Here is a 27,275-nt window from a genome sequence, read left to right as displayed (position 1 = left end):
TTTTTTCGGTTGATCAATATTTGAAACAAAATTTTTTGTAAAGTAATTGTGCCAAATCAACATATTCTAAATTCCATATTTGGTTTATAATTTTTTGTGGTACTAAACACATCAACATCATTACTAGTAGGTATAACTAAAATCTCACCGTTTTGTACAGAATTACGAGCTGTGGGCTGCCCTGGGTGTACACGTCCCTGATCAGGAACTTGTTGTTCAGCAGGCTGCTGAGGAAGTTTGAAGTTCAAATGAGTTGTGGTTGTAGAATTGGTTGTAGTGGTACAAACGGCTGTTGTGGTAATAACTGCTGTTGTGGTTATAACTGATGTGGTGGCAATAACTGATGTGGTGGCATTAATGGCTGTTGTGGTGGCATTAATGGCTGTTGTGGTGGCATTAATGGCTGTTGTGGTGGCATTAATGGCTGTTGTGGTGGTATTTATGGCTGTTGTGGTGGCATTAACGACTGTTGTGGAATGGCTATATTATGTCTTATAATTTCACTTCTCTTTGGGCGAAGCCTTCTGTTTACCGGTAGCTGTATTTGATTTTGCCTACGTACAGCACGGTTTGGCAGCACCCTCTCCCCTTTTCCATTCGGCATACTGGCTTAAACAAATAATTACAATGTTAGTCAATGCATTAGTAAAATAGTATATCATTTGTCAATGTTACATCCCTTAATTAAACAATTGAATCAATATTGAAATACAAATATTTCAATTTTTACCATTGACTAATTAGTATTAAGATACAATGGCAATAACCAAAGTAGAAAAAACCGCAAATGCTTGATTGTGGCTGTCTATGTCCAGTAGCAGATATTTCAAGTATATTCATAATGATAATATCATATTGATAACGAAAGTTATAAAAGAAAATAATTATTGTATCTACCGAATATCAATTGAAGTGGCCTTCGTTAAAGAGAAATATTCGTATCCTATAATCGACTATAATACATGAAAACTATGAAACAATTAAATCGAAAAGTATATATATTTAAATAGTCAACTAACATCCTTGATGGCTCGTTAAAGTTTACAAAAAGTAATGATTCATTAGGTACGGAAAGTGATTTTTTTTTTTTTTTTTTTTTTTTTTTTCAACTGATCTAAGAAAACTTTACCTCATTTTAAAGGCATTGTGAAGACATTTTCAAAACAGTTTTAATTTTATCAATACACATAATAACAACGAAGAAAAAGCAAATTTTCAAAATAGTAATTTTTTACTACTCTGGAAAAACTCTTTAAAAATTAATAATATATATATATATTATATTTTTGGGTTATAGCTTTTGTTTATTTTGCTTCTTTTACATCTTGTTAGTCAATTTCAATCCTCCATATTAAGTTTTTTGGTCAAAATAGAAGCTTAAAGCATGAAAATGTCAACCACTCTCATGAAGTTCTATCGTCCAAAGTCACATAACATCACGATTTTTATATATTCCTTTATTCAGAGCATCAGTTGGTATATTGAAAATGTAAAGTAAAACTTTATTAACATTTGAATGTAAAAAAACAAAATATGAAATATTACTCTTTATATACAAATGTATATGTTTGTGTGTGTGTATAAAAAAGATGTGGTATGATTGCCAATGAGACAACTCTCCGCAACAGACCAAATGATACAGAAATTAACAACTATAGGTCACCGTATAGCCTTCAACAATGGGCAAAGCCCATACCGCATAGTCAGCTATAAAAGGCCCGAAATGACAAATGTAAAACAGTTCAAACGAGAAAACTAACGGCCTAATTTATGTACAAAAATGAACGAAAAACAAATATTTAACACATCTACAAACGAAAACCACTGAATTACAGGCTCCTGACTTTGGACAGGCACATACATACAGAATGTGGTGGGGTTAAACATGTTAGCAGGCGCCCAATCCCCCCCTGACCTGTGAAAGTACAACATAAGAACAAACTATAAAAATCAGTTGTACCATGAGAGACAAGAAAAGTTTTGAAATATGTCATCAGTCTTTGTATTGTCATGATAGTTTTAGAATGTTCCCTTTTCATTAACATTTAATGAAATATTTTTATTCTTATATAGCATGTATAGTGAATGCTTATAAATAAAGATAAACAACAACCTTTTAACAATTATGGGAAAATACCTGTTGCACTGAAAAACAATGAAAATAATATAACATTATTTTTATTCCAGAAATTTCAAACATATAATTATGTCAGATCACTGTATTAAAATACTTGTATGTATAAAAGTAAAGTAAATTCATATCTGTATATCAGTTACAATATTTATACAGTGAAATCTGTAAACCAATCTCATTCAGGACTGAAGTTCAAAATGCATTGAATGTGAATAGCATTCGTTGCCATATCTAGATTCATAGATTGTTTTCTTTATGTCCAGTGGCACCTATTTCATGCATATTGAGGACTAAAAAGAATTTATATATACATTTATGTTGAAATTAAAATGTGGGTTACTTCGCGCTGCAAGATTTGGATTTGGATTAAGAATGAATAACATGGTAAATGTTCATTAGCGTATTAAGACAGTTAAACAATTAGATATACCAACTCGCACAAAAAGTATAACCATCTACTCAATTTACAAATATAAATATAAAATAATATCCAAGAAAAGATTGGCAATTTACGCAATGATAGAATTCAAATTCAGTTATAACACCTAAGAAAAAGTTCACGACTATTTAAAGCATTTAACAAAGTTAAAATTATTTAAGAAAGAAAAACAAGATTAACAGTTTAAATTGTTGAGCTATTATTTTTTATAAAATGTTGCTTAATTCTAAAACTAAAAAAGAATACTCATCTTTTCTTCTGTGTTTTAAATTCTATAGCTTTGTTCAAGCTCCGTGTAAGGTTTGAATTCAAATGACCAAACCACACGAGGTAAATTGCACGGACTAACATTTCGCGGGCTAAACTAATTAGCATATTAAAGTGACCAGTATAAAATGAATCGAACACACCGTCAATTTAAATCAATAATAGGCATACCAAGTTATATAATTACAATAACTGAATTTAATTATTATTGAATTAAATTCTAATATAGTGGGTATTGCAGCTACTTCCCATATTTCTCTTGTTCAAAGTGTGTTCTTAACAGGATTATGTCCACAATAAAACGATTCATGAGGAAAGGAAAATAAATTCAAGGTATGAAAGTGTTGAATAATGTAGCATATTTACCTGACGATATCAGGATATCAATATTTAGTCGGATCTTAACATGTTCTTGTGATTTGTTACAAACCGGTATTTTTAAAAATAAACAATCAAATGTCGAAATTTTCAGGACTTAATTAAACCTGTATTTGGGTAAGATGATGCAAGTATACAATTTGTATTGCGTCATACACTTTGATAAGCAAATAATCTTTTACTACTTTTTTAAAAAAATGTGTAAAAACGTTAATTATGAGCTATTTTTCTGAGGAAGTTTTAAAACATATCAAAGAAATATTTGTATAGTGGGTTAGCTTTCATTAGTCTTAACTATCCTATAGATTAACAACTTTTGGTTATATTTATCATTTAGAATCTTCATTGATGGTGGAGCACGAATGCACAGTTAATTAATTATATTGATCTGCCATTTGATTGCAAGAGTGACATTCCTTTGTATTATGTGCCGATTCGAAAAAAAGTTATACGAATATTGTCTCACTTTAACAGGTTCATTATTTTAAAATTAAGTATAAGTTTCTGATACAATTTTTAATAATTACAAAATATATCAATTCAATATAATTCAGTTTTTGTTATTGGTGTATCAAAACATTGATGTACGAATATAATTTCATAAACTTGAAACGTTTAAATTGATAACATACCAATATAAAAAACCGTTCATTATTTTTGAAAAAGACTATATAAATGAAAGTAAACATAATTATCTCCCCTTTATGATAGATTGATTGGGAAATTAACCAGAGTTATCTAAAATTAATCACAGAGAAGGACTAGTAAGCAATTTTTAATTGTAGCTTATTAAACGTTAAAAAAATTTCCACTATAAACGAATGTTACTTTATACAAATACAAGGACTTTGTTGGTTAAATCTACAAATTTTATTAGATATAATGATTTTTTATTACAATAGATAAACATGTTAAATATTGTACTGATGCATATTACCACAAAAACACTTTTCGAAAAGATTTTTGCAGTAGCAACATGGTTCTGGAATGTAATAATCAATATTAAATATTATGGTTGCAGAGTACAGAACGTCTAAAATGTATAAATAATTTGAAGAGAATATCGTTTTAAATTTTGAAAACTTAAGATGTACATTGTATGCGTTATTTACAGATTTTACATGCCTACCCGATTTTTGACAAAGAAACGAAAATTACAAAAGAAATCGTGGTAACAGAATATTGAGGATAGATTGAAGCACACAATGATTTTATATAACTTCATTTGTCATATTTGATTATTCATCAAAGTTGGACAATGTTTTGGGTAACAGTGTATGACAGCTTAGTGGGAGGTGGGATAATGTTATGTATCGTGTAATTCTTTTTACTGTCTTGAATTGTAATGCATTTCTAATAAGGGGGAGCAAAGGCCCAGTTACCTATGCAGTTAAAATTAATTTAGGATAAGTTCACAAAACTTTTATTAAAATACACATAGTGCTTATGTTAGTTTTCAAACAGGGGCTAAAAAATCATCTTGTGATAAAAATATTAAAATTATTAATACTATTGTTAACAATGGACTATGATTTAATACAATTAATTGTCAATCAACATTTTCACTTTGATTTTTATCTTACATGTTAATTTAATGACTGTACGATTTGAAATAGTTTGTTTCTTCCAAAAAAGATAGATAAGGAAAATGTATCTAGCCACCATTGCCTGTTCAGAGAAACCATAAAAATGTCATTACTATAACCTCAGAAACTAAATAACTTTAATAGATAAGAAATGTTGTTGTTTTTGATTAATTTGATATAAAAAACAGATGTTAAATCAATACACACATTATATATTTTGAAAACAAGACTGAAAAGCATAAATAAATTAATATGAAAATTTAGCAATGTAAGATTCAGATCTACATCTGGTCCCTTATCGACGCCCAGTCCCTCATCGACGTCCGTTCCTTAAAATCGACGTCCAAATCTGACGTCACATTCTCAAATCGATGTCAAATATTTTGAAACACTCTAATGGACGTCCAATGTGACGTCATGTATTCCCAAAACGACGTCCGATTGATGTCCAATAGCAATAAATAATAAATTACTGCACTTACACTTATACATGTACATGTTTAGTAGGGTTCTATTGACAATCAAACTTTCAAACATTTACACAAACTTTCCATATAGATTTTTTCAACTCGAAATAGGTGACATACAAATTAATGTGTATCTTGATGAAAAGTTAATCTAGGCGATCTACATAATAGTGTGTCATTCCCATTCATATTACTCAACGACATGCATGTTTAGGCCAATGCGAATGCAACCCAACTAAAAGGAAAACCAACCGACAGCTAGGGGCATTATTCGGTCTTCAACAAAAGACAAAATAAAGAAGTATCGCCTTATTCGGACTCTATAAGATATTTTTCAACATATTTCTGACCTGAAATGAACCATATACCCAAGAAATTGGCATTAGGTTTTTATGTTGTGCTGTTTCACCACTGTTACAAGTTAAGTGCTCACACACATGTTTAACCCCAACATATTCTACATGGGCATGCAATGCAGTGGTTTACAATGGTTTATGTTGGTCCTATTTGCTTTTCGGAATGATTTTTTCATATTTAAGACCGTTGACTTTCTAATTTGATTTGTTTATTCATGTCATGGCCTTTTATAGCCTTTGCGGTATGTTTTTTTTATCATCGTTAGAATCCGTACAGTTGCCTTTAATTGCTTACATTACTTTATTTGAACTATGTTGATAATTGTCATTTTGAATATCATACCACATCTCCTTATTTTTTATGATGTCGAATCTCTAAAATTTTAAAATTGATATCACAACCTGTTTACATACTAAGTCTACGTTGCAATATATTTTTTAATAGATCTTGTTGGTCACACATATTATATATTTAGAGGTCTAAAGGTTTCAGATGCTATCGTTTACATGTAAGTTCAATTTTGTGTTCTCTGTGTCCAGAACGGACGTTGATTATAGAAGCTAGTTATAATATTTTGACGTCGATTAGAAAAGCCAAAAAAAGGACGTCGATTAGATAGGCATAACATTGGCCGTCGATTTGAAATGTTATTTAATTGTGACATACAATTTGGAGTCAAATTTGGGAACAGGCGTCTATTAGAGACCGGATATCGATCTAAGTCTTCCATTTTTTTTAGATATAAGAATATAATGAAAACATTTTCAACAAATTTTAATATTGTCCTGAACATTTAATGTTGAATTCCGAGAGATTCTAGTAAAAGCAAATGCTCATCTGTCGAACTTTTCCTTTATTTCATTATGGATTAAAACATCTTTGAATTCAAACTGAGGATCTTTTTTTCTTGCTAAGTCAACATTTAAATGAAAATATGGGTTTTGTAGAGACACAGATTGTTTCACGAGTTTAGGTCTTGGACTTACATACATTCTATGATCATATCTTTTTAACACAAGATCCTTATGAACATTCATATGTTTATCTGAAAATGATTGTCCACAGCCGTAACATTTTCTTATTATTCCAGCTATGAAAGTAAGATGGAATGGTTGTTTATTTAAATCAGGTTTTTGAACGTCAGTGTCTTTTCTACCCTATATACCACATTGCTGCACATTCTCATTAAGAAAAAAATCACACACTTAATTAATTGGGCATTTAAAAAGTCAGAATGTGAATATATATGTTCAAACTCTTTAAGGTCATTTTTTAGTAGCAATAAACAAAAAAACTATGTCAATACAGAAATTTAATAATACTTTTAGATATTTGGATGATATTTTGGGTCGCAAAAATGACGACTTCAGTATGTATACTAAAGAAATTTATCCTGTTGAACTTACTTTAAATAAAGCTAATACTAAGAAGGACCACTGCCCATTCCTCGATCTTGATATCTGTGTCATTAACGGAAAGCTTAATACAGATTTATGATAAAAGAGATGATGTCTTATTTCCAATCGTTAATTATCCATTTTTAGATGGTGATGTTCCCTTGTCACCATCTTACGGTATTTATATATCTCAACTTGTACGATTTGCTGGTGTATGTAACAATGTTTTAGATTTCAACGAGAGAAATTTATGCATTACTGAAAAATTATTACACCAGGGTTTTCGATATCACAAACTAGTCAAATAATTTTCTAATTTTTATCATCGTAATAAGGACATCATTCGTAAATATAGCTCAACATGCAGACTTCTTATACGTTCAGGTATTTCACATCCAATATTTTATGGAAATATTCTTTATAAAGCAACAAAATGTCAGTATTCACCTCAGAAGCTAAAAAAAAAACCTTTAAATAGACTTATTATGAAGGGATATAGTTACGATACTGTCAGGTCATTAAAGATTGCATATTTTGGCGTAAATATTGATTCACTTATAGGGTCTTTCCATAGGAACTAAATACATTTATTTAAAAAACAGTTGTTGGCATGACACGGGTTATGTTCTTCTCACATATGTTATGATGGTATGCTACTTAACCCCTCACGGGAAGGATTGTGCCTGATATTCATATGATGAAGACATAATCTATCAATCAGTTTAATTGAAGTCTGGAGCTGGCATGTCAGTTAACTGCTAGTAGTCTATTAATGTTATTTATGTATTATTGTCATTTTGTTTATTTTGTTTGGTTACATATTCTGCCATCAGACTCGGACTTCTCTTGAACTGAATTTCAATGTGTGTATTGTTATGCGTTTACTTTTCTGCATTGGCTAGAGGTATAGAAGGAGGGTTGAGATCTCATAATTTAAAACATGTTTAACCCCGCCGCATTTTTCCGCCTGTCCCAAGTCAGGAGCCTCTGGCCTTTGTAAGTCTTGTATTATTTTAACTTTTAGTTTCTTGTGTACAATTTGGAGTTTAGTATGGCGTTCATTATCACTGAACTAGTATATATATTTGTTTTGGGGCCAGCTGAAGGACGCCTCCTGGTGCGGGAATAAATCGCTGCATTTAGGACCTGTTGGTGACCTTCTGCTGTTGTCTGCTCTATGGTCGGGTTGTTGTCTCTTTGACACATACCCAATTTTCATTCTCAATTTTATTGATAGATACATAGATCTTTTACCAAATAAGCAAATGCATATCTTTTTTTAGTTGAAACATGCAGAATCCAAGTGTCGTTTTTCTTGCAAAAGACTGTTCTGTTGATACTGTTTTTTTTTGTGTATATACTAGTAGTTTATAATTTCAACTTTGCTTTGCATGTAAAATGATCAACACCAGAATGTTGTTAACTAAGGTAAAATTAATGAAAGATCCTCTCCTGAATTATAGAAATCTATCATTAAACATTAATCATGATTTTTGGGAATATTGTTTAAGAAATAAGTGATGCAAGCTGTACTTTATGATAGTTATATCATGGGTAAGTATTATATTCGTGATTTTTTTTGCCCAAGCGATAGTGAGACTAAAAAGGATATTTACATGTTTCAAGTAACTGTGCCTGTTGCTCAATCCTTTTCATATCTTTAAGAATAAAATATGTTTAACATAAAAAAAGTAGCCATCCATAGTATTTCTCATATCCATCTTTCAAAGTATACCCATAGCAGATATGTGTTCAAGAAAAACTGATTCATGATGAATGGAAAATATAGTGGTTGAACAATGTACTGATAAATATTTACACAAAATCGTTTTGAAGGAAATGAAACTTATCTGAAATATTTAGCCATTCATAAAAATTCATTTAATTGATGTTAAACTTAAAATATATCATAATTGCAATTAAAGTTTAGGGCGTCTCAAATATATAAATAATTTGAAGAGAAACTGTTTTGAAATTAAGAAAGGTAAAAATTTAAGCGTGTTCATTGTTGAATGACTAGTTAAAAATTCAAAGCTATAATTTACATTATTTCACCGTGATTTGAAGATTTCGCACAAACCGGATACATTATTGGATAATCTGATGCATAATAATTTAACTCAGATTGCGTCGTTTGCCCTGTATAATTTACATGACTATATGATTTTTGACAAAAATAGAAGGAAATTACATGTAACATTATTCTGAGGGTATATTATGCTATTTGACAAAACAATTTTCACAAATATGTTTATAAACTTAACAAAATAATATAAACAATCCTTTATCGAATGAGCGTTTGCAGACCGATGGGCTAACCACTACACCACGGCTCTTCTTTGAACTTATTTGAAAAATTTATATGCACAAAATATATTTATTGACAAAAAAGATGTAACGGCATCCACTTTACCGTCTTTCTGACATGCATAAAGCATTTACTCACAAATAAAGTGAGGATGTCCTCCTAATAATTATCTTCCGGAGTGTATTAAATATAATCAAGGCTTAAAAAGGTTGTATTATGTACTGATACATATTTGCACAAAATCACTTTGTAGGAAATGAAACTTTTCTACAATATTTAGGTAGTCTTAACATTTTGAAGAAATGTCACAATTGATAAGTACCATGATTGCAATTAAAGTTGAAGGCGTCTAAATGAAAATAAAAATGGAAGAAAAATGTTTTTCAATATTGGTAAACATTTATTCATTTAAATGTCGAATTTCTTAGTTTAAAATTCAAAACTATAACTTACATTTCTTGACAGTGATTTAAAACTATCGCACAATCTGATATTTTTTTTTTAATTTGATGCACAATAACTTAACTGAAATTTGCCACTTTTCACGACTTAAGAACGTTGTATTTATTTGAAAAAACGAATTTTTTAAACAGACCATACTCATTTCATGTGATTCCTTTCTAGCAATTTCAATACTTACAAAAGAAATGCAAAATTTAGTAAAGGGACATTCATACTCATACGTTGAAAAGCATTTGCAAAGAAAAGACAAACACAAATAGACAAACAACAATTAATAAACACAACACAAAAAAACTAAAGACTGGGTACATTGTAACACGTACGTATTACTCCATAACTTTGATCTTCATTTAAACGAAAAGTGGCAGAATTTACTATTTCCAACACCAAACACATCTTTAAAATCGTGGAAAGATCGTATTTGTTTAAAAAGGTTTAGGAAAAAGGTTTTTAAAAAGAAAAAAAAGGTAGATAAAAGGGGGAGGGGTCGAGTATTGTTTTATTTCTTTGTAACATTATAAGTATCAAACTAGCATTATTTAACACAAGAATGTGTCAACAGTACACGGATGCCCCAATCTCAACATCATTTTCTATGTTCAGTCGACCATGAATTTGGGATCAAAACTCAAATTTGCCATCAAAATTAGAAACATTATATCATAAGAAACAGGTGTATCAAGTTTCAAGTTGATTGGACTTCAACTTCATGAAAAACTACCTTGAATAAAATCCTTGACCAGAAGCGGGACATACGGATGAACGAACGGACGAACGGGCGAGACGAGAAAACATAATGCCCATAAATTGGGCATACACATCGGCTTGAAACATGTTGAAATACCGTATTTATTGTTATCATTATAACAAGTTAAATGATAATATGTGATCATGAAATCTTTTAATTACTTCCGTATCATCTTTTTGAAGTCATGATAATTTTTCCCATCTTCCCACATTGTACCATGTATGATTCGCGTTATATACTTGTTGTAAACTTTCCAAGATAAGTTGCTTGCTGATTCCCTATAAACAAGCTTTGCATTACCATTACTGTCATCAACGAACACTGCAACAACGACCTCTAGAGTGTCCTTCATTGCAGACCAGGCTTCTTGTTTGATGTCATCAACAACATTTTAAACTTCAGAATCATACATTTTACACATCTTTCCTGGCCCAACCTGTATTCCATATTTATCAAAAAGCGAATTGACTTGAGACACCATGTCGTATTTGTTTTTAAAGTTTATATTATTCCATACAGTCCAAAGATCTTTCAGAGTATGAATTTCGTCATATTTTCCAACGGTAAAAGCGTTTGCTCCAACAAATATATCAGAAATTTTCCATTGAGGACCTTGTGCGACAAGAAAGCTGATAGTTGTATCTGTAGTATTTGTTATATTCATAGAATTTCCCATTTTCTGAAACAAGTATGAATAATATATGTTTCATGTCACTAGATGTAAGGCAATTTGATAAATAAGAAATGTGAAACGAGGTTCCATTCACCATACCAGTTGTAGACTATATTTCTAATAAAAATCAGTTTAAATTTACACTTTCGATTACATACTTTGTTTTTGAAATTTAAATAATATAGAAGTGAACGTTTTATATAATAACGGATAACACATCCCTTTTACATTTGTGTCCTACCAAAATGTTTACCCCAAGAAAATGCCTATCTTGACATCACTCAATGTTTATATGTTTGCAGTCAGGATAAAAAAAAATGCAGTTTAATCGATTACAAAAAAAATCCTTACACCTAGTTAGCTTGTTTTAAAGACAAACTAATAAACAAAGAAACCATTACACTCACAAAATGATCATTTGTTTTACCTGATAATGCTGTTTCCTATAAAACCTTGATTTTTTGTATTAATTTAAATCTAGATAGTAAAAGGTGATTAAATTGTACAGGATGTACTACTAGAATATATATTGTACTGTCTTCAAAAGGATAACACTAATTCGGTAAAAAAGATCAAAACAATAAAGTGTACTAGGATATGAATGTTATAATGAATTATAGCTGATGTTGAAGGCATACGATATCCCTTTGAGAGCCTCTTTGTTGTTATATACATGGAAGAGTTTTGTTTATCATTTCAAACACATGCATATCTATAGAAAATTTACACATACATACATAAGAAACAAGCAATTTTTGTAACTACCAAGTTTTTGTCGTTTAATTTGCTTTCAAAATCCTAAGTCGTGAAAAAAATGTTTACGTCTTTAAAAAATAGAAGTATAAATAAACCAATACCTTTTCACGCATAGTTTCTTTACTATGGCTTGAAAGTCGTTGCATTTGGTAAAAATAAAAGTAAAATTGTAACAACTAACTCAAATTGCAATGATGTTGGCGTCGAAGTAACGCTTTTAAACAATATTACTTAGCATGAAAATGACATTTACTACAATACATACTCTTACGGAAGAACATCCGAAAAATTTATATGACAATAAAAGGTTTATTTTGAATTTCACATGTATTTAACAATCCCGACGTCCATGGTTTCCATATATGGAATACAGTTTATTTGATTTAATAGACAATGATCGTAGATTAAACAATTCCTTTTCATGAGATTGAACTCTACTCAGCAGAAATGTTAGTCTGTAGGGTGCACAAATACAGTATTTGATGAAACTGCATACACTTATTGTATGCCGTTCTATATGATGTTTCCATTTGTAAACTAAACAGACTGGCAACAATTGCTTATAGGTGAGCTGAAAGCATACACATAGTATAAGCATAGTACCACAGAGCTTTTCTTGTTAACAGATATTTTACATATAAAATACTTGAAAAAAAAAACCCACTATAAAACAAGGTTTCTTTGAACTCAGATTAATAAACTGTTATAGTAAATAAGAGTAAATATTTTAATTGAGGGTATGAAGTTAAAACAGTATAGCTTCATTTGTTAGCCATGGCGTTGTCAGTTTGTTTTAGATTTATGAGTTTGACTGTCCCTTTGGTATCTTTCGTCCCTCTTTTCATATAAAAACTCGTAGAAAGCAAACAAATCGTATGATAGTCGTATAGGGAGAGAGAGAGACCACTGTACATAGATATCAAATAGAAAGCTTTCCCCATGTTTTCACAGTGGACATAGAACTTAAACAGAATCACATGACACATTGTATAAAGCAGACACGAACATATTTTGTTTTAGGATTTATTTATAAAATTTTGATATTTGACATATTGTTATTCAAACTGTATCAATAACAATCGTGCTGTATCATCAACCAATGCTGACATCGATAGCAGTCACGATTGCAAAGGTTTTAACATGCCCCAAATTACATGACGTCACATTATCAATAAAGTCGTTGTATTATAGACTTTTCAAATTGATCTGTGTTATGTCATGTCACGTGAAAAACAACTTCTGATATACGATAAAATGTTAATAACAGGAATTTGTCAATATCCCATCCTCGACTAAATAATACTTCGAGAATAACTTTTGGAATGATATAAGTGTTTTAGGTATAAACAGATGTTATATTGAAAAAGCAATATCCTATTTTTATTCAAAACGGACTTGAAATTAGTAATGATTCTGCATGTCATTAGAATGACCATTTTACATATAAAGGAACACCTGAATAACTTTTATCTAGTATCATTTTAGCCAAAGCTCAATAGAATACTAGATGAGATTTCGAAAACAAAGTCAAGTTGAAAGATTACACCAACGTTGATAGATTAATGATATGAACCTAAAAAATGTTTTTCAATGTTATCTTTGAAAAACCCAAAACGAAGTAGCCTATAAGGCAGATTATCAGATGACAAAAGTAAAAAAAAAAGCTTTTTTACTGAAACGTAATTTTGTTAGACTAATCATTTCACCATTAATGTTGACTGCTGGCTGAATAAAATAAAGTTACAAAATACAAAAAGATAAAAAGTAAAAAAAGGTTCTGATTTGAAGAATTAAAACAAATTCAATAAAAAAAATGAAAACCACACGTTAAATTATTTCATGTCGAAGCCACTTTCCAGGATTTATCTTCATACGGAAAGTTCAGAGCCGAACGATGCAAAGCCGATGAAGTATACGTACCAAAATAGTTTATAAGCTATATGACAAACATACCTAAAAAATATCCAAATCCAACTCAGGTGAACTTTGCGCGAGGGAGGTGAAACCGTAGTTTTTTTTTATAATTTCAAAATCTTTAAACGAACAATTTTTAAAAAGGTTTTTCACAAATCATGTCAGTATCGAAGTACTGACAACTGAGCTGGCGATACCCTATGGGACTGATAGTTTACAAGTAGAGGTATACACAATTTTAGCAAGTCAACTCTAGTCTCTGTAGCAATTGATGACCTTTAATTATACTATGGCAACTAAAAAAAAACATCAAAAAGCAAAAACACTTTTAGAAGGCCATCACACGCTAAAAGCAACTGCTAAAAGTGTCAAGCATTAATTGCCCTGTTTTGATTTTATTTTGAGTAAATTTTAAAAACGCTGTCAAACCATTTAATTCGCTGATAATGTCAATTTCAAATGATATTTCTATTGAATCAGATCTATATTATAGCATGATATAAATTAAGTCCAGCTGGATTGACACCTTAGCATAGTAAACTAAGAACATATTGGGGAGTTATATGGAACCCAAATATCGAATTTTCTAGCACACATAATTAAACCGAGTGTTGTCCGAAAAGGTTACGTTGATCTGAACTTCATCTTAACCATCTGAACAATCAAAAATTCCGTCATTTTTTTTAGTTATTGTCCTGACATATGTTCTGATAAATTCAGTACTGTTCCCTAAATTTCGCCTGCAGCCAATTTTCATAACTGTTCAGTAGCTTTTCAGACAATCAAACTTGATGTTGATGAATACAGATAAATAACAACTTCCAAACATTATGTGCTTAGACTGAACAGATTTAATTAAATTGACTACAAGAGAATCTTCTGACAGACCTAAAGTAGATTGGTTGTGAAAATCGACTGAAAAATATATAATAGCTATACTATAAGTCATGCTGTATTTTTGTAACGACGTGTTGACATTTAAGCGATAATATTTAACATTGCCATGAAGCGGAGGGTTTGGCTAGCCACCAAACCGGTTTCGATTCACCATTTTGTTCTTGTTATATCCTGTACCAAGTAAGGAACGTGACAATTACTATCAAATAGTTCGTTTCTATATATGTTAGCGGGTTGTTTTGTTCGTTTCAATGCTCCACTTTTTTTTTCTTCTTATAGTTTATTTTTCCACCCCTAGGAATTAGTTTGTAACACGGATTGGTTTTCTATCAATCGATTTATGACTTTTAACATCCGATATAATATTGATATCTGAATATGTACTATCAATCGTGCATGTCCACGATTTGCAGAGTTTATACTTACAAAAGCTACTCCAATTAAGTTGTGACTGGATAAGTATTTTGGTCAACATCATTATTTGTTTGACCTATGTGATGTATCTGTGTTACAACAGAGCGACATGTTTAAGCAGTCTTTAATCACTTTTTTTTGTTTAAATCTAGAGATTCCTAAATGGTCGTCAAATAAGTATTTTGACAATTTGAGTGCATGTGGAGGTTTGGCAGGTGATAATAGCTGAGAAAAAGAAAAAAGATATTGACCATAGGTTCAATAATCAAAGAAACATAAGGGTCGAACTTTTTGTTATAGTAGACATCTTGTTATCATCAACGTGTTTTGCCATTTTGTCATGCCATGTGCAGCCATGTTTCACCGTGTTTCCTGAAATCGGTAAAAAGATCAACATGTTAGAAATTTTAAATTGTTCGTTCATCGTGAAATGGCAATTATATTTCGCGTTCTTTCGAGCTGATAACCCCTTTTCGCCCCTCATTGTTGCGTACAATTCAAGCATAACCAAATAACCTCCTTGCACAAAATTCTAACAGTCGATATATGAGAACGATGAGTACTAATCTTATCTACTATCCTAAATTATAATTGATCTGCTGTCATTGGTTCTCTCTTCACTATTTGTTTGCAAAGAATCAACTTAGCTCCTTCAATCATCATCTGAATAAGCATCTGCCCAGACAGATCATACATTAAATTGAAATCACGATACCACTTTATGCTATAAAATTGAGTTAATAATGCTAATGCTGATATGGACTGTTGTAGAATGCTACTAAGATAAATTTCCATGGATTACACGCTCATGACATTTGCGGGCAACATATTTATTTGATATGTAATTTAAATACACATCATAATAATCTTTTTATTTGTAGAATTGCTTTAATGCTTCTCACTATGTTGAAAATGTTTTTCAACGTCGGTGAATTGTTGATTTCTATTTGCATACTGAAAAATTTCCCTTCCAAATGCGTTGTCCTGTAATAATGAAACATGAATACAATTTAGAGCAATAATTTAGCTAATTTGTAAGGTAAACAATTTGACATAGTCAAAAAAAAGCTGCAAAATGCATATTTCAACTGCTAAACTAACTGCATCTTTGTCAAACACTTACATAAGACACAGGTTTAACCAAACACACGTAACTGTAAATTATATTCTTTAATGTTTACCTATTGAGATACGGTTATTAACCTCAAAGTAATAATTGTTCACACAATAGTAAAAATGTACAATGAACCGTACACAAGAATGTGACCTCTTTGAATGAACATCACGTTTAAAACATGGATATAGTTGATTAATAGGTGTTGATCAGAACCTGATGAAAAGAAATGTTTTAGGTGATCGATTTTAACAAAATCTGTAATGAATTAATAATGTTGTTTTTGTTGTTCCAACGCACAGGCCAAATAACGCAGACTCCAATATAAAAACTACCAATACACGTTTTACCCGACAAATAAACCAAAGATTAGATACTCTGCAAATTATTCTAACTGGGGTCTCAATGTAGCTATTTTATCTGGACGACAAACGAAGGTTTAAGCGTCAAATCCTTGAGTTCCTTGAACCGAAAATTATGAATTAAACCGATCATTCTAAGACTTATGATTTTATTGTCTGCAAATATGTCAATAGCTAATTTCCCTCATCTGTTATTCAACACATGAAAAACACTGAGTGTCACAGCTAATTCGTCACAATAAAAAATTCTACTGAAGTTATCTGCTTGTTCAATTTCAAATTGTTTGATATACTTCAAAAGTTGTTCTGTTATCTATGTAATTTGTATAAATATTCATACCATGTCATATGAATCAGGCTTCATGCTCTCCACATATGCACATCATTTTAATTTTCAGTATAAATATTAACAAATGTTCCTGTGTACTGTGCAGGCATACTTTCTTTCTTTCACAAGTTTTACTTTTTCACTTGAAATATCATGAGTAACTTTGAAAACAAGCGAACAATAAAACCTACTCCAGCATACATAGTAGCAATAGAAAATATAATACGTTCTGAAATCTTGTTTAAAAAGACTCAATTAAACATTAAGTATAGATCTCTTTTCACTTCTTTAAATTCTAGAACGGTTTCTACTTGAAGTGGGGGGGGGGGGGGGGGGCATACACAAACGAGACCTTAGTATCTCTTTTGCAAACATACATGCATAAATTACGCGTCATTAAATGGAAAATATGGCAGAAAACTGGATTCAAAGATATTATCTTCCCGTCAACAGATGTCACATTTCATAATTTATTTACTACTAAACTAAACTAGGGTCATGCATACAATAATAATTATATATAACTCAGAAGGTTTTTTAAACTAGCATGTTCTGAACCGCAAGGTTGCAGCAAACTTAACTTTCTTCAATTTGAAGGAAATTTGTAAACAAACTTTAAAGGAGTCCTAAAGTTTGCTGGAACTTCGCCGCAAACTTTATAGCATACTGAGAATGCTCCCTGTACTAAAATCAGACTTCCTGCTTCTTTGAATTTGAAATAGGAGGGAGTTTTTAATGTTGGTGTTTTCATGTTAAAAGTAAATGGATGTTATATATGATAGATGTCTAAGTTATATATGATTCAATTAGTTCCTTGAACAGGCCTTGCATCATTGGTCATCTCTTTGTAAGTTAATTTAGACAGTTTTTGCATGTTAATTTGCTATTATTGGTACAAAAATCATGTCAAAGAACCCCCATTTTGAAATAAAGATTGTGTTACACTCTTATTGCCCTTAGAGAAATATCATTACAGTTGTAATCTTAAACTTTGTGGATAATGATGTTTTGCAGGAAAGGTCTTCAAAACAATTTGTAATTCTAAATTGTTTAATCACAATTGTCATATTTATATTTTAGATATGATTTTATGCTTAATGTTGTAATGCCTTAATTATGTTAATCCCAGTTTCTTTATAATTGGCCTTATAAAGACAGATCTGTTCTTGTTTTTTTTTCATACATATGAATCTGTTAAGAAATTAATCAGCTCATTCTGAATTATGCACTGAGTAAATTAATAAATATGTACCTACATTGTTTTATTGTGGTCACAACTTTTATTTCTCTCTTTCACATTTCTTTAAAAATGTAATTTGATCAGAAGGTGAGCAGGTAAATATCAGTTATTGGTCATAATAATTAATTTTGATCCACATGTGCATCATTTTGAATAAGACGTACAGTTTTGAAAAAAAAATAACATATAAAGGTAGTCATAGGGCATTATTATCACTTGATTTGCCAGAAGTTCACCGCAAACTATATAAGGTTTTTGAAGTTTGCCGGAAGTTCACCGCAAAAAATGCCAGAAGTTTGCAACAAACTATACAAGGCTATCAGAGTTCGCCAGAGGGTCACCACAAATATTCGCCAGAAGTTCACCACAAACTATATAAGGTTATCAAACTTTGCGGCAAGTCTGCCGCAACCTTCATTTGCATGGTAAAAAGACGCGTTGAAGTTGCCGCAAACTATTTGCAGCAACCTTACCGCAGTGTTTGTGGCAGATCTGCCGCAACAGTTCGCCAGAAGGCTGATTTTTCAGTAAGGGAAAACATAAAATACATGAAGACTATCCTCTTTCTTGTCAACACAACGACCATTTCTGTGTTTTATATCAAATACAAAAAATCGTTAATATCAAAAGTTTATATACAAAAAAAAGTTAAAAGCTTACAACTCTTATTTTGTGTTGTTGCTAATTATATCAAAATAATTTGTATATGCTTAAGGAAACTTATTTAAAGCATCAATATGTACACAAAACATATTGACTTGCAGAGAACTCCTAGTTTATCTCTCTCTTTTTATCATAATAAACATTAATGCTCATGCATGGGAGTTCAAAATGTAGTCTTGCCGACATGGAAATAATTATAGGTACGATTGCATTTAGGATTTGTGTTCCTTTAACAAATTGTCATTTAAAAGGGTTTGTTTATGAAAGAACGATTCTTAATGAATGTTAAATATATCTGAGACTCGAATATGATAAGAAAAAAATAATATATATTCTCACAAAATCCCCCTGTAGAAAGTATTTTGACAGTATTAATATATAAAACACAAGATTGAATTCATAGATATTGTAGTTGCAGTTAACGAACTTCTACACTGTTTAAATAACCTTAGATGAAAATGTTTGATATTTTATAAAGGTATAGTTTTATACGATGAGTGACTAAGTTAAACATCTTAAACTATACTAAGCATTATTTTAAGTGATTTAAAGATATAGCACGATTCTTATACAAACTTTATATTTGCAATGTATATCTGATTTCAATCATATCATGCCTTTGTGAGTTTTCACAATGACAGAGGCAAACTGCATATGAAAGAGTGGTAAGAAAATCTAAAGGGTAAAATGTGATACGATGGAAAACAGGTCACACACATTAACATATGTTTGTATATAAACACGTCGTAGGAATAATATAAATGTTAACATTTAAAACTTTAATGAATATACAAAATTTGCGATATCAATGTACAATACCCAAAAAAGGATATACTCATTTTTTGTTATTAATTTCCAATGTTCTTAAAAAGTAAAAAAAACTCAATCCACATCATGTGGTTTTAATAACAAATGAACACAAGCATGGCATTAGGCGAGCTTTTTATATGCCCCCTTTCATACTCAAAAGACATTATGTTACGCCAAATATGTAGGTTGACATATATACGTTTTTCAATGCTTTTTAATTAGTTTTCCACAAACAAAATCCGAGCAAATAACCTTCCTGAATCAAACATTTTGATATACAATATTATTGATACAAAGTTTTATGGCATAATGAAATGGGACTGTTTACGACTAAAACAGAGTTAAGGATACTTTTATGAGAAGTGAAGACGACTGTAGTATAACGATGTTCAAATCTATGAAACTGATTAAGGAATAGGCGAACAAAGGAAACAAAAAAAGATGGGGGAATCGCATGAAATTTTAAAAGAGCAAGGCCAGATGAATCATCATTCATGCGATTTCACACTCAGTCAGCGGCTACAAGCATACTTCAGAAAAATTGTGCACATCCTGCTACAAGCATGAAATTTGGCATAGACCTTTCTCAACCATTACTCTTTAAATTCAGATAGGGAGGCAATTGAAAAAAATGTCTCACTTCCAGTAAAATCGAAAATGGCGGACATCATACTTAAATTAGCCAAATATCGAAGGGTAGTATGTAAAAAGGTGTTATAATCATGATACTTTCCTAAAATTTTGTACAACTTTAGTTCTGTACTACTTTTGGATAAATTATATAGATTAGATGTCTTTAAAAACCTTTCTTCCGATGAAATCAATTATGACGGACATTAAACAAAAATAAAACTATTATAAGCTCCCCTGGTCCGAAGGGCCACGTGAGCTATTCTCATCACTTGACGTCCGTCGTCTGTCGTCGTCGTCGTCGTCGTCCGTCGTCGTCTGTTAACTTTTACAAAAATCTTCTTCTCTGAAACTACTGGGCCAAATTTAACCAAACTTTGCTAGAATCATCATTGGGATATCTAGTTCAAAAAATGTGTCCGGTGACCCCACCAACCAATCAAGATGGCCATCATGGCTTAAATTAGAACATAAGGGTAACATATAGATTTTGGCTTATAACTCTGAAACCAAAGCATTTAGAGCAAATCTGACAAGGGGTAAAATTATTTATCAGGTCAACATCTATCTGCTCTAAAACTTTCAGATGAATCAGAGAACCTGTTGTTTGGTTGCTGCCCTAAATTTGTAATTTTAAGGAAATTTTGCCGTTTTTGGTTATTAGCTTGAATATTATTATAGATAGAGATAAACTGCAAACAGCAATAATGTTCAGCTAAGTAAGTTCTACAAATAAGTCAATATGACTAAAATGGTCAGATGACCCTTGAAGGAGTAATCAATTTTTAACAAATTTTTGTAAATTTTTGTCACCTTTTACAAAAATCCTCTTCTTTGAAGCTACTAGGACAAATTTAACCAAACTTGTTCACAATCATCATTAGGGTTTGTAGTTTCAAAAATGTGCCCGATGACCTGGCCCGTGAACAAAGATGGCCGACATGGCTAAAAATAGTACATTGGGTAAAATGCAGTGTTTGTCTCATATCTTTGAAACCAAAGCATTTAGAGACAATCTTCTGTGAATATAATAAAATTGTTCATTAAGTCCAGATCTATCTGCCGTCAAATTTTCAGACCAATTGGGCAACTTGCTTTTGGGCTGATGCCCCTGAACTGGTAATTTTAAGAAATTTTTGCAGCTTTTGGTTATTATCTTGAATATATTTATATATAGAGATAAACTATAAATTGCAATAATATACAGCTGAGTAAGAGCGACAAATAATTCAACTTGATCAAAGGGGTCAATTGAAACACTCGATGAATAATTGTCGTTTATAGTAACTTTTTTACAGTTTTAATAAATTTTTACAAAAAATTTCCACTGTCACTTCTGGGCCGATTTCATTATAGATACATATAATCATAAGCAGCTAGATTGTTCAAGTATGACCTACAAACACATCACCAACACCAAAACACAATTTTGTCATGAATCCATCTGTGTTCTTTGTTTGATATGCACATAAACCAAGGTGAGCGACACAGGCTCTTTAGAGCCTCTAGTTTAGAAAGAGTAATCGAAATGTGTTTTAACGTATTGCTGCCATCCTTATATTGTGCAGGAACCTTTCTTTGGTGCTTCTCACGCATTACAATTATAGGACAACGTCTTTTTTGGCGGACATAGAAATATCATTTTTTTTATTTTAATATTTAAGTTTTTTCAAAATTTTAAAATAAATAATATGACTTGTTGTGCAGGTCATTAAACTTTTGGCCTCAAAATCAATAATTCTGTATTATTTTTAAAATGTTTTAATACAAAGTTAACACTTTCGGTAAAAAACAATATGACCCTAAATCTATCTCAATCCATCTCTATATCCTCGATGTAGAGTTTTGGATATCTTGATTGAAAAAAAAGTCACTTAAGTACTAAAACAATCTAAAATTACTACTATTTGGCCACAAATACATATTTACTCACAATCACCATCATAAGCCACATGCACTTGTTTCTATCCATGGGAAGACCCACTATCAACGTATAATGTAGTGAGTCTTCCCATGGATATAGACTAGTGCCTGTGCCACAAGCACACACAGCAGTGACCGGGATACCAAATTTTTCTCATTTACAAAGACCACTGCATCCTTTCTCACATCCATAATATACCAACTCCTCACAAGATGATGAAAACGTTTTTCAAAAGGGTTCCATTGATCCTCCTTGAACTTTCGCCATCCATTATGGCTTGGACTTGGTAGCATAAGAGCCAATTCCGAGCTCAACCCCTGACAAACCGCCTTAGTGTATTGCACGTTGCATCACAAACGAGATGATTTCAGCTACCCAATTGTGAACTTTCAATTTCTATGTAGCAACATTTCAGCAGCGCCTGCATACAGACTATATATCTAACAATTGAGACGATATATATTCCTGCGCTTGTATTTCCTATCATGATTACTACAATCCCCTTCCCTTTTGACAAATGTGACCTGCCGATTCTGACTTTTTGCCGGGTTTGTAATTATATTAGCCGCACGACGGGTGCCACATGTGGAGCAGGATCTGCTCAGGAGCACCCGCGATCATCTCAAGTTTTTGGTGGGGTTCGTATTGCTCAGTCTTTAGTTTTCTATGTTGTTCCTTGTGTACTGTTATTTGTCTGTTTGTCCTTCTCATATTTAGCCATGGCCATGCAGACTAGACCAAGTTGATGGAATAGCCTTAATTTGCCTTCCCTTTTGCACAAATAGTTATTTTCTTGCTTCATTTACCCCATCTTATAAGTTTGTGCGATCTTACAGTAAAACCCCGGTGATTTAGGCTGATCAATCATCATTCTTAATGTTTAAATAAACTCATCATAGATACCAGGACTGAATTTAGTAAATACGCCAGTCGCGCGTTTCGTCTACAAAAGACTCATCAGTCACATCTTCAAATGCCATCAATGTCTTCCACGCAGTCTTTTTTCTTTCTTTTCAAGCATACAGAAAACCGTATCATAACCGGTAAATGCATGGATCACAGGAAGTATGTGTGATCACTCATTGCCTAGTGCATTTCAAAGGTCATGGATAGTTTTTATCTAAAGCTTTTCCTCTCTAACGCAAGCCACAGTTTGTCTACACCTATGTCACGGAATGGCGAAACAGTATTGACAGCATTATCATTAGCGACTGTTCGAATCATGACTCGTTTAAGTCCGTGTTTCACTGCATCAGACACATACACCATGATTCTAGTGTCAGTCTCTGAATATGAACATGGTGCTTAACTTGAAACATCATCATGATGTGGTGGATAAGATTCTAGGCATTTGTTGCTACAACTACCACATAAATCCACGACTTCATCATCTTGTTACAGTTCCAAGGGGTTTCATAAGGTAAATACATAATACCAAATCAGCATACTCGTTAGGAAACACCTTGAAACTGTAACAGCAGTGGATGTATTCTCGGATGCGTACATAGACAATAGTTTGAAATCTGCAACAAGAGTCCAGGTTCAAAACAAATTCCTCAAAACTGGCAAAGTTTTCTGAGAAATGACGACAATATTCACAGCAGCTTTCTCAATAAAATTTTGAGGAAAAGTTAGTTCACATGAAGAGGCTTACACTAGAGTCATGATGCATTTGTCTGATGCCAATGAGTCATGATTTGAAAAGTCGATACTGATGTTACTGTCATTGATTTTTTGCTATTCCGTGATATAGGAACAGACGAACTTTGGCTTGCGTTTGGGAGTGGGAGAAGCTTTAGATATATATATATATAAACATGATAAAGTTATCCATAACCTTTCAAATGCACCACGAATCGAGCGATTACACGCTTGCTGAAAAAGGAAAAATAAACTGCGTTGGTGACATGGATGGCGTTTGAAGATGTGACTTTAGACTTAAGAAAGATGATTGATCACCCAACATCACCAGATATAGATTTGATAATGTCATTGACAGAACGATAAATGGTTTTACTGTAATATCAAACAAACCTATCAGATGGGGTTAACGAAGCAAGAAAACATCTGTTTTTTTAAGAGGAAAGAGTAGTTGAGGCTATTCCCGGCCCACGACTCGGTCTAGTCTTTTTCAGCACATAAAACGTGTAATATACCATGGCGGGTGTGAATGAGTAACAAGCTTGGAATTGGTTCCTTTGCTAACTATTTCAGACGCTAATGAATGTCGAAGAGACAAATATGATCAATGGGAGCCCTTTTATTTTGGACAACTCTTTGTGAGTATGACATGGTATTGGTTTCAAAAATTCGATATTTTTCATTTAAATGCAATATTTTATATTTAATTGGTATATTTCTTCATTTACATGCAATATTTTATATTTAATTGGTATATTTCTTCATTTAAATGCAATATTTTATATTTAATTGGTATATTTCTTCATTAAAATGCAATATTTTTTTTATTTGAATGGTATATTTGTTTTCATTTAGATGCAATATTTTGTATTCAAATGGTATAATTTTTCATTAAAATGGTATATTTTTTCATTTAGATGCAATATTTTTTATTTAACTGGTATACTTTGTCCTTCAAATGCAAGTTTTTTTTTTATTCAATTGGTATAGTACTCTATTTATTTTATTTATATGCAATAATTGTATTATGGGAAATTCTTTTACGTCACAAGGTCAAATTTGCAACAACGTTTGTGATTGGTCAGTAATTGTTTGGATTTCTCCCCTTTCTTTCTACACATGAGTGACCAAAAGTTAAAAAAAACAACGCGTCGGAATACCCCCCTCGAATTAAATTCGGCATGTGTGCTAGTTCGTGCACTGGTTGTTGATGCCAATAATGGCCAGGTCGAGCAAAAAATGCGAGTGACATGTAATAATAATTAATTTGACACACAACCTGTCCATGGACAGAAACAAATACCTGCGTGCACATGGCAAACACGCCTCCAATGAAAACCTTTTCCGAAGAAAGTCCCCTACAGTCTACACATCGAAATAAAAAAAAAATCAATATAGCTACCCCCCCCCCCCTCCCCTATCCTCGTTCTAAGTCCAGATACATGTTATCATGGCGTCCTCTGATACTATATATAATTTTTTTTCTTTCCTTGATCCTCAGAGACATATTAGACATTGCAGGAAATCAAGCATACAAAGAATAAAAGCCTGCAGGACGTTATAATTATTTGGACTTAGCCCCTCTCTTTTGCAACATGTAGAAAAAAAATCACATAATTACGACAGTAGAACCAGAGACTCACAAGAAGAGACCTGAGCTGTGATTTAACATTTAGGACTCGTTGCTGAGCTTTTTTACCGTTCCCATCTCCGAATCCCTTAAATATAATCTTTTTTTAGGTTGCATTTCTGTAAATATTGACAATGCAATTTTTACTATGAAGTTTTGAAAAAATCTTATCCTAGAATTGAACGTTCATATGCACCACATTTTTTTTCAAAGGACAAACTATAGGGCTGTACGGCATATTTTCAACGTTTATATACCCTGAACTTCTCAGAGTGTAAACTAACACTAATGTTCTTAACTACCCCTACCTCGAATGAAAGGTTACCACAGAGCATAACTGGGAACCAGTATGTAAACAAAATTAATTTTCTATGTATATTCAAGATCTCCCCAAAAGAGGCGTGTTTTGAGAAACAGCTGTATTTAAAAAGTGAAACCTATACAAACATTTATTTAAATAGAAACTCTCTAAAATCAGTTTTTCTCACATAAATACTCATTGATCAAAATTATAGCCTCAAAGAAATCACTGCGTATATTCTAAGTTTTTTCTTTACTGTACATTTTATACCCTGTTTCAATTTTTATTTAAATTTGAAAACAACATTTTAGTTACTGCCAGCTTACCCTATCTGCATTTTTTCGAATGAAAAATGTCTAGACCCGGTTCAAAACTTTTTTCATAACATATTGAAAGCATATCAGAATACATTCAAAATTATATAAAGTATCCAATCCAGCCTCTGACTCCAGTCCATATCTTACTGTAAGCCTATTTGTCATTTAAAGTACACATTTTCTGCCTCAAATGGTCATTTAAAATTTTTGTCACAACAGTATCATCTGTAAACATATATCTGACACAATTTAGCTAGTATATATACGAGAAGTGTTTATACAAAGCCATATATGCAATAGTTGTATGTTTGCAGATACCAGTCTGAGATATAAGTTCACTTAAAATGTTATAGAGATGACTGCTAACATCTGATTTTTGCATAACTTCCAAGCATAGTTATTGTTTTCTATATCAAGAACTTCAAATCATAAAATCATAGCATTTTCAAGTTAAATTATTTGTTTTATGACCCAGGGGGTAGGCAATTTTCTATGTTTTTTGCCCCTGGGGCCTCAAATTTCCTAAATCATTCTGCTGTTTCTAGCATTTTAGAATATTTAGTACACATTCAGGATAGATTACACTATTGTAAGTTTTGTTGAGATATTTTTGTTTTTCTAGCTTGTATTTATTATGCTGCGGTGACAAAAAAGCAGAAATAGGTGTTGCGGCTTACTTTTGTGTTATTGAAAGGACACAAACGCATCATAAAAAATATTCAGGAAGAATCTATGAGTTTCAATGACTGCGAAGAGTAAATATAGGCACTTCTTAAAAATGTAACTTACAAATATGCAAATATTATGAATTTATTTTGTATCCAGGACTTTAAGTAGACTATGAATACTGTAAACTGTGAATTTATGCTGAGTCATCATATGTAAGGCCCAGGATTCTATCAATCTTCATTATATATTTACAAAACTTCATATTTGTGTTAATTTCTTTAAAATCTGTGAAATAAAGCAAATTTGGTAAAATTCTGAATGTTCCCCTTTTCCGCCCTATATAGGTTGCATTTCTGTAAATATTGACAATGCAATTGTCCATATGAACTCCTTTTACGGTGAAAACTGTACCAACGTTTACTATGAAGTTTTGAAAAAAATCTTATCCT

At 31.7% G+C, this 27,275-nt stretch overlaps 1 protein-coding gene across 1 annotated transcript; it reads right to left on the bottom strand.

The window, feature by feature from the left end:
• Positions 1–56: 56 nt before the first annotated feature.
• Positions 57–10,895, bottom strand: LOC139526503 (uncharacterized). Its single transcript, XM_071321656.1, has 2 exons — positions 10,844–10,895; positions 57–466 (listed from the first exon to the last, which is right to left on the bottom strand). Exons 1-2 carry the CDS (start codon positions 10,893–10,895, stop codon positions 57–59), a joined length of 462 nt encoding a protein of 153 aa, XP_071177757.1.
• Positions 10,896–27,275: the final 16,380 nt, after the last annotated feature.

Source organism: Mytilus edulis, chromosome 6 (assembly GCF_963676685.1).
Source record: "Mytilus edulis chromosome 6, xbMytEdul2.2, whole genome shotgun sequence".
NCBI lineage: Eukaryota > Metazoa > Mollusca > Bivalvia > Mytilida > Mytilidae > Mytilus > Mytilus edulis.
The sequence above is the reverse complement of the archived record's forward strand: the minus strand, read 5'-3'. Positions and strand labels throughout refer to the sequence as shown.

Coding starts and splice junctions, on each gene's coding strand:
- LOC139526503 (XM_071321656.1), bottom strand. CDS start 10,895: ATGAAGGACACTCTAGAGGTCGTTGTTGCAGTGTTCGTTGATGACAGT. Junction 467..10,843: donor GTTCGTTGATGACAGTAATG/GTAATGCAAAGC, acceptor ATTCCACAACAG/TCGTTAATGCCACCACAACA.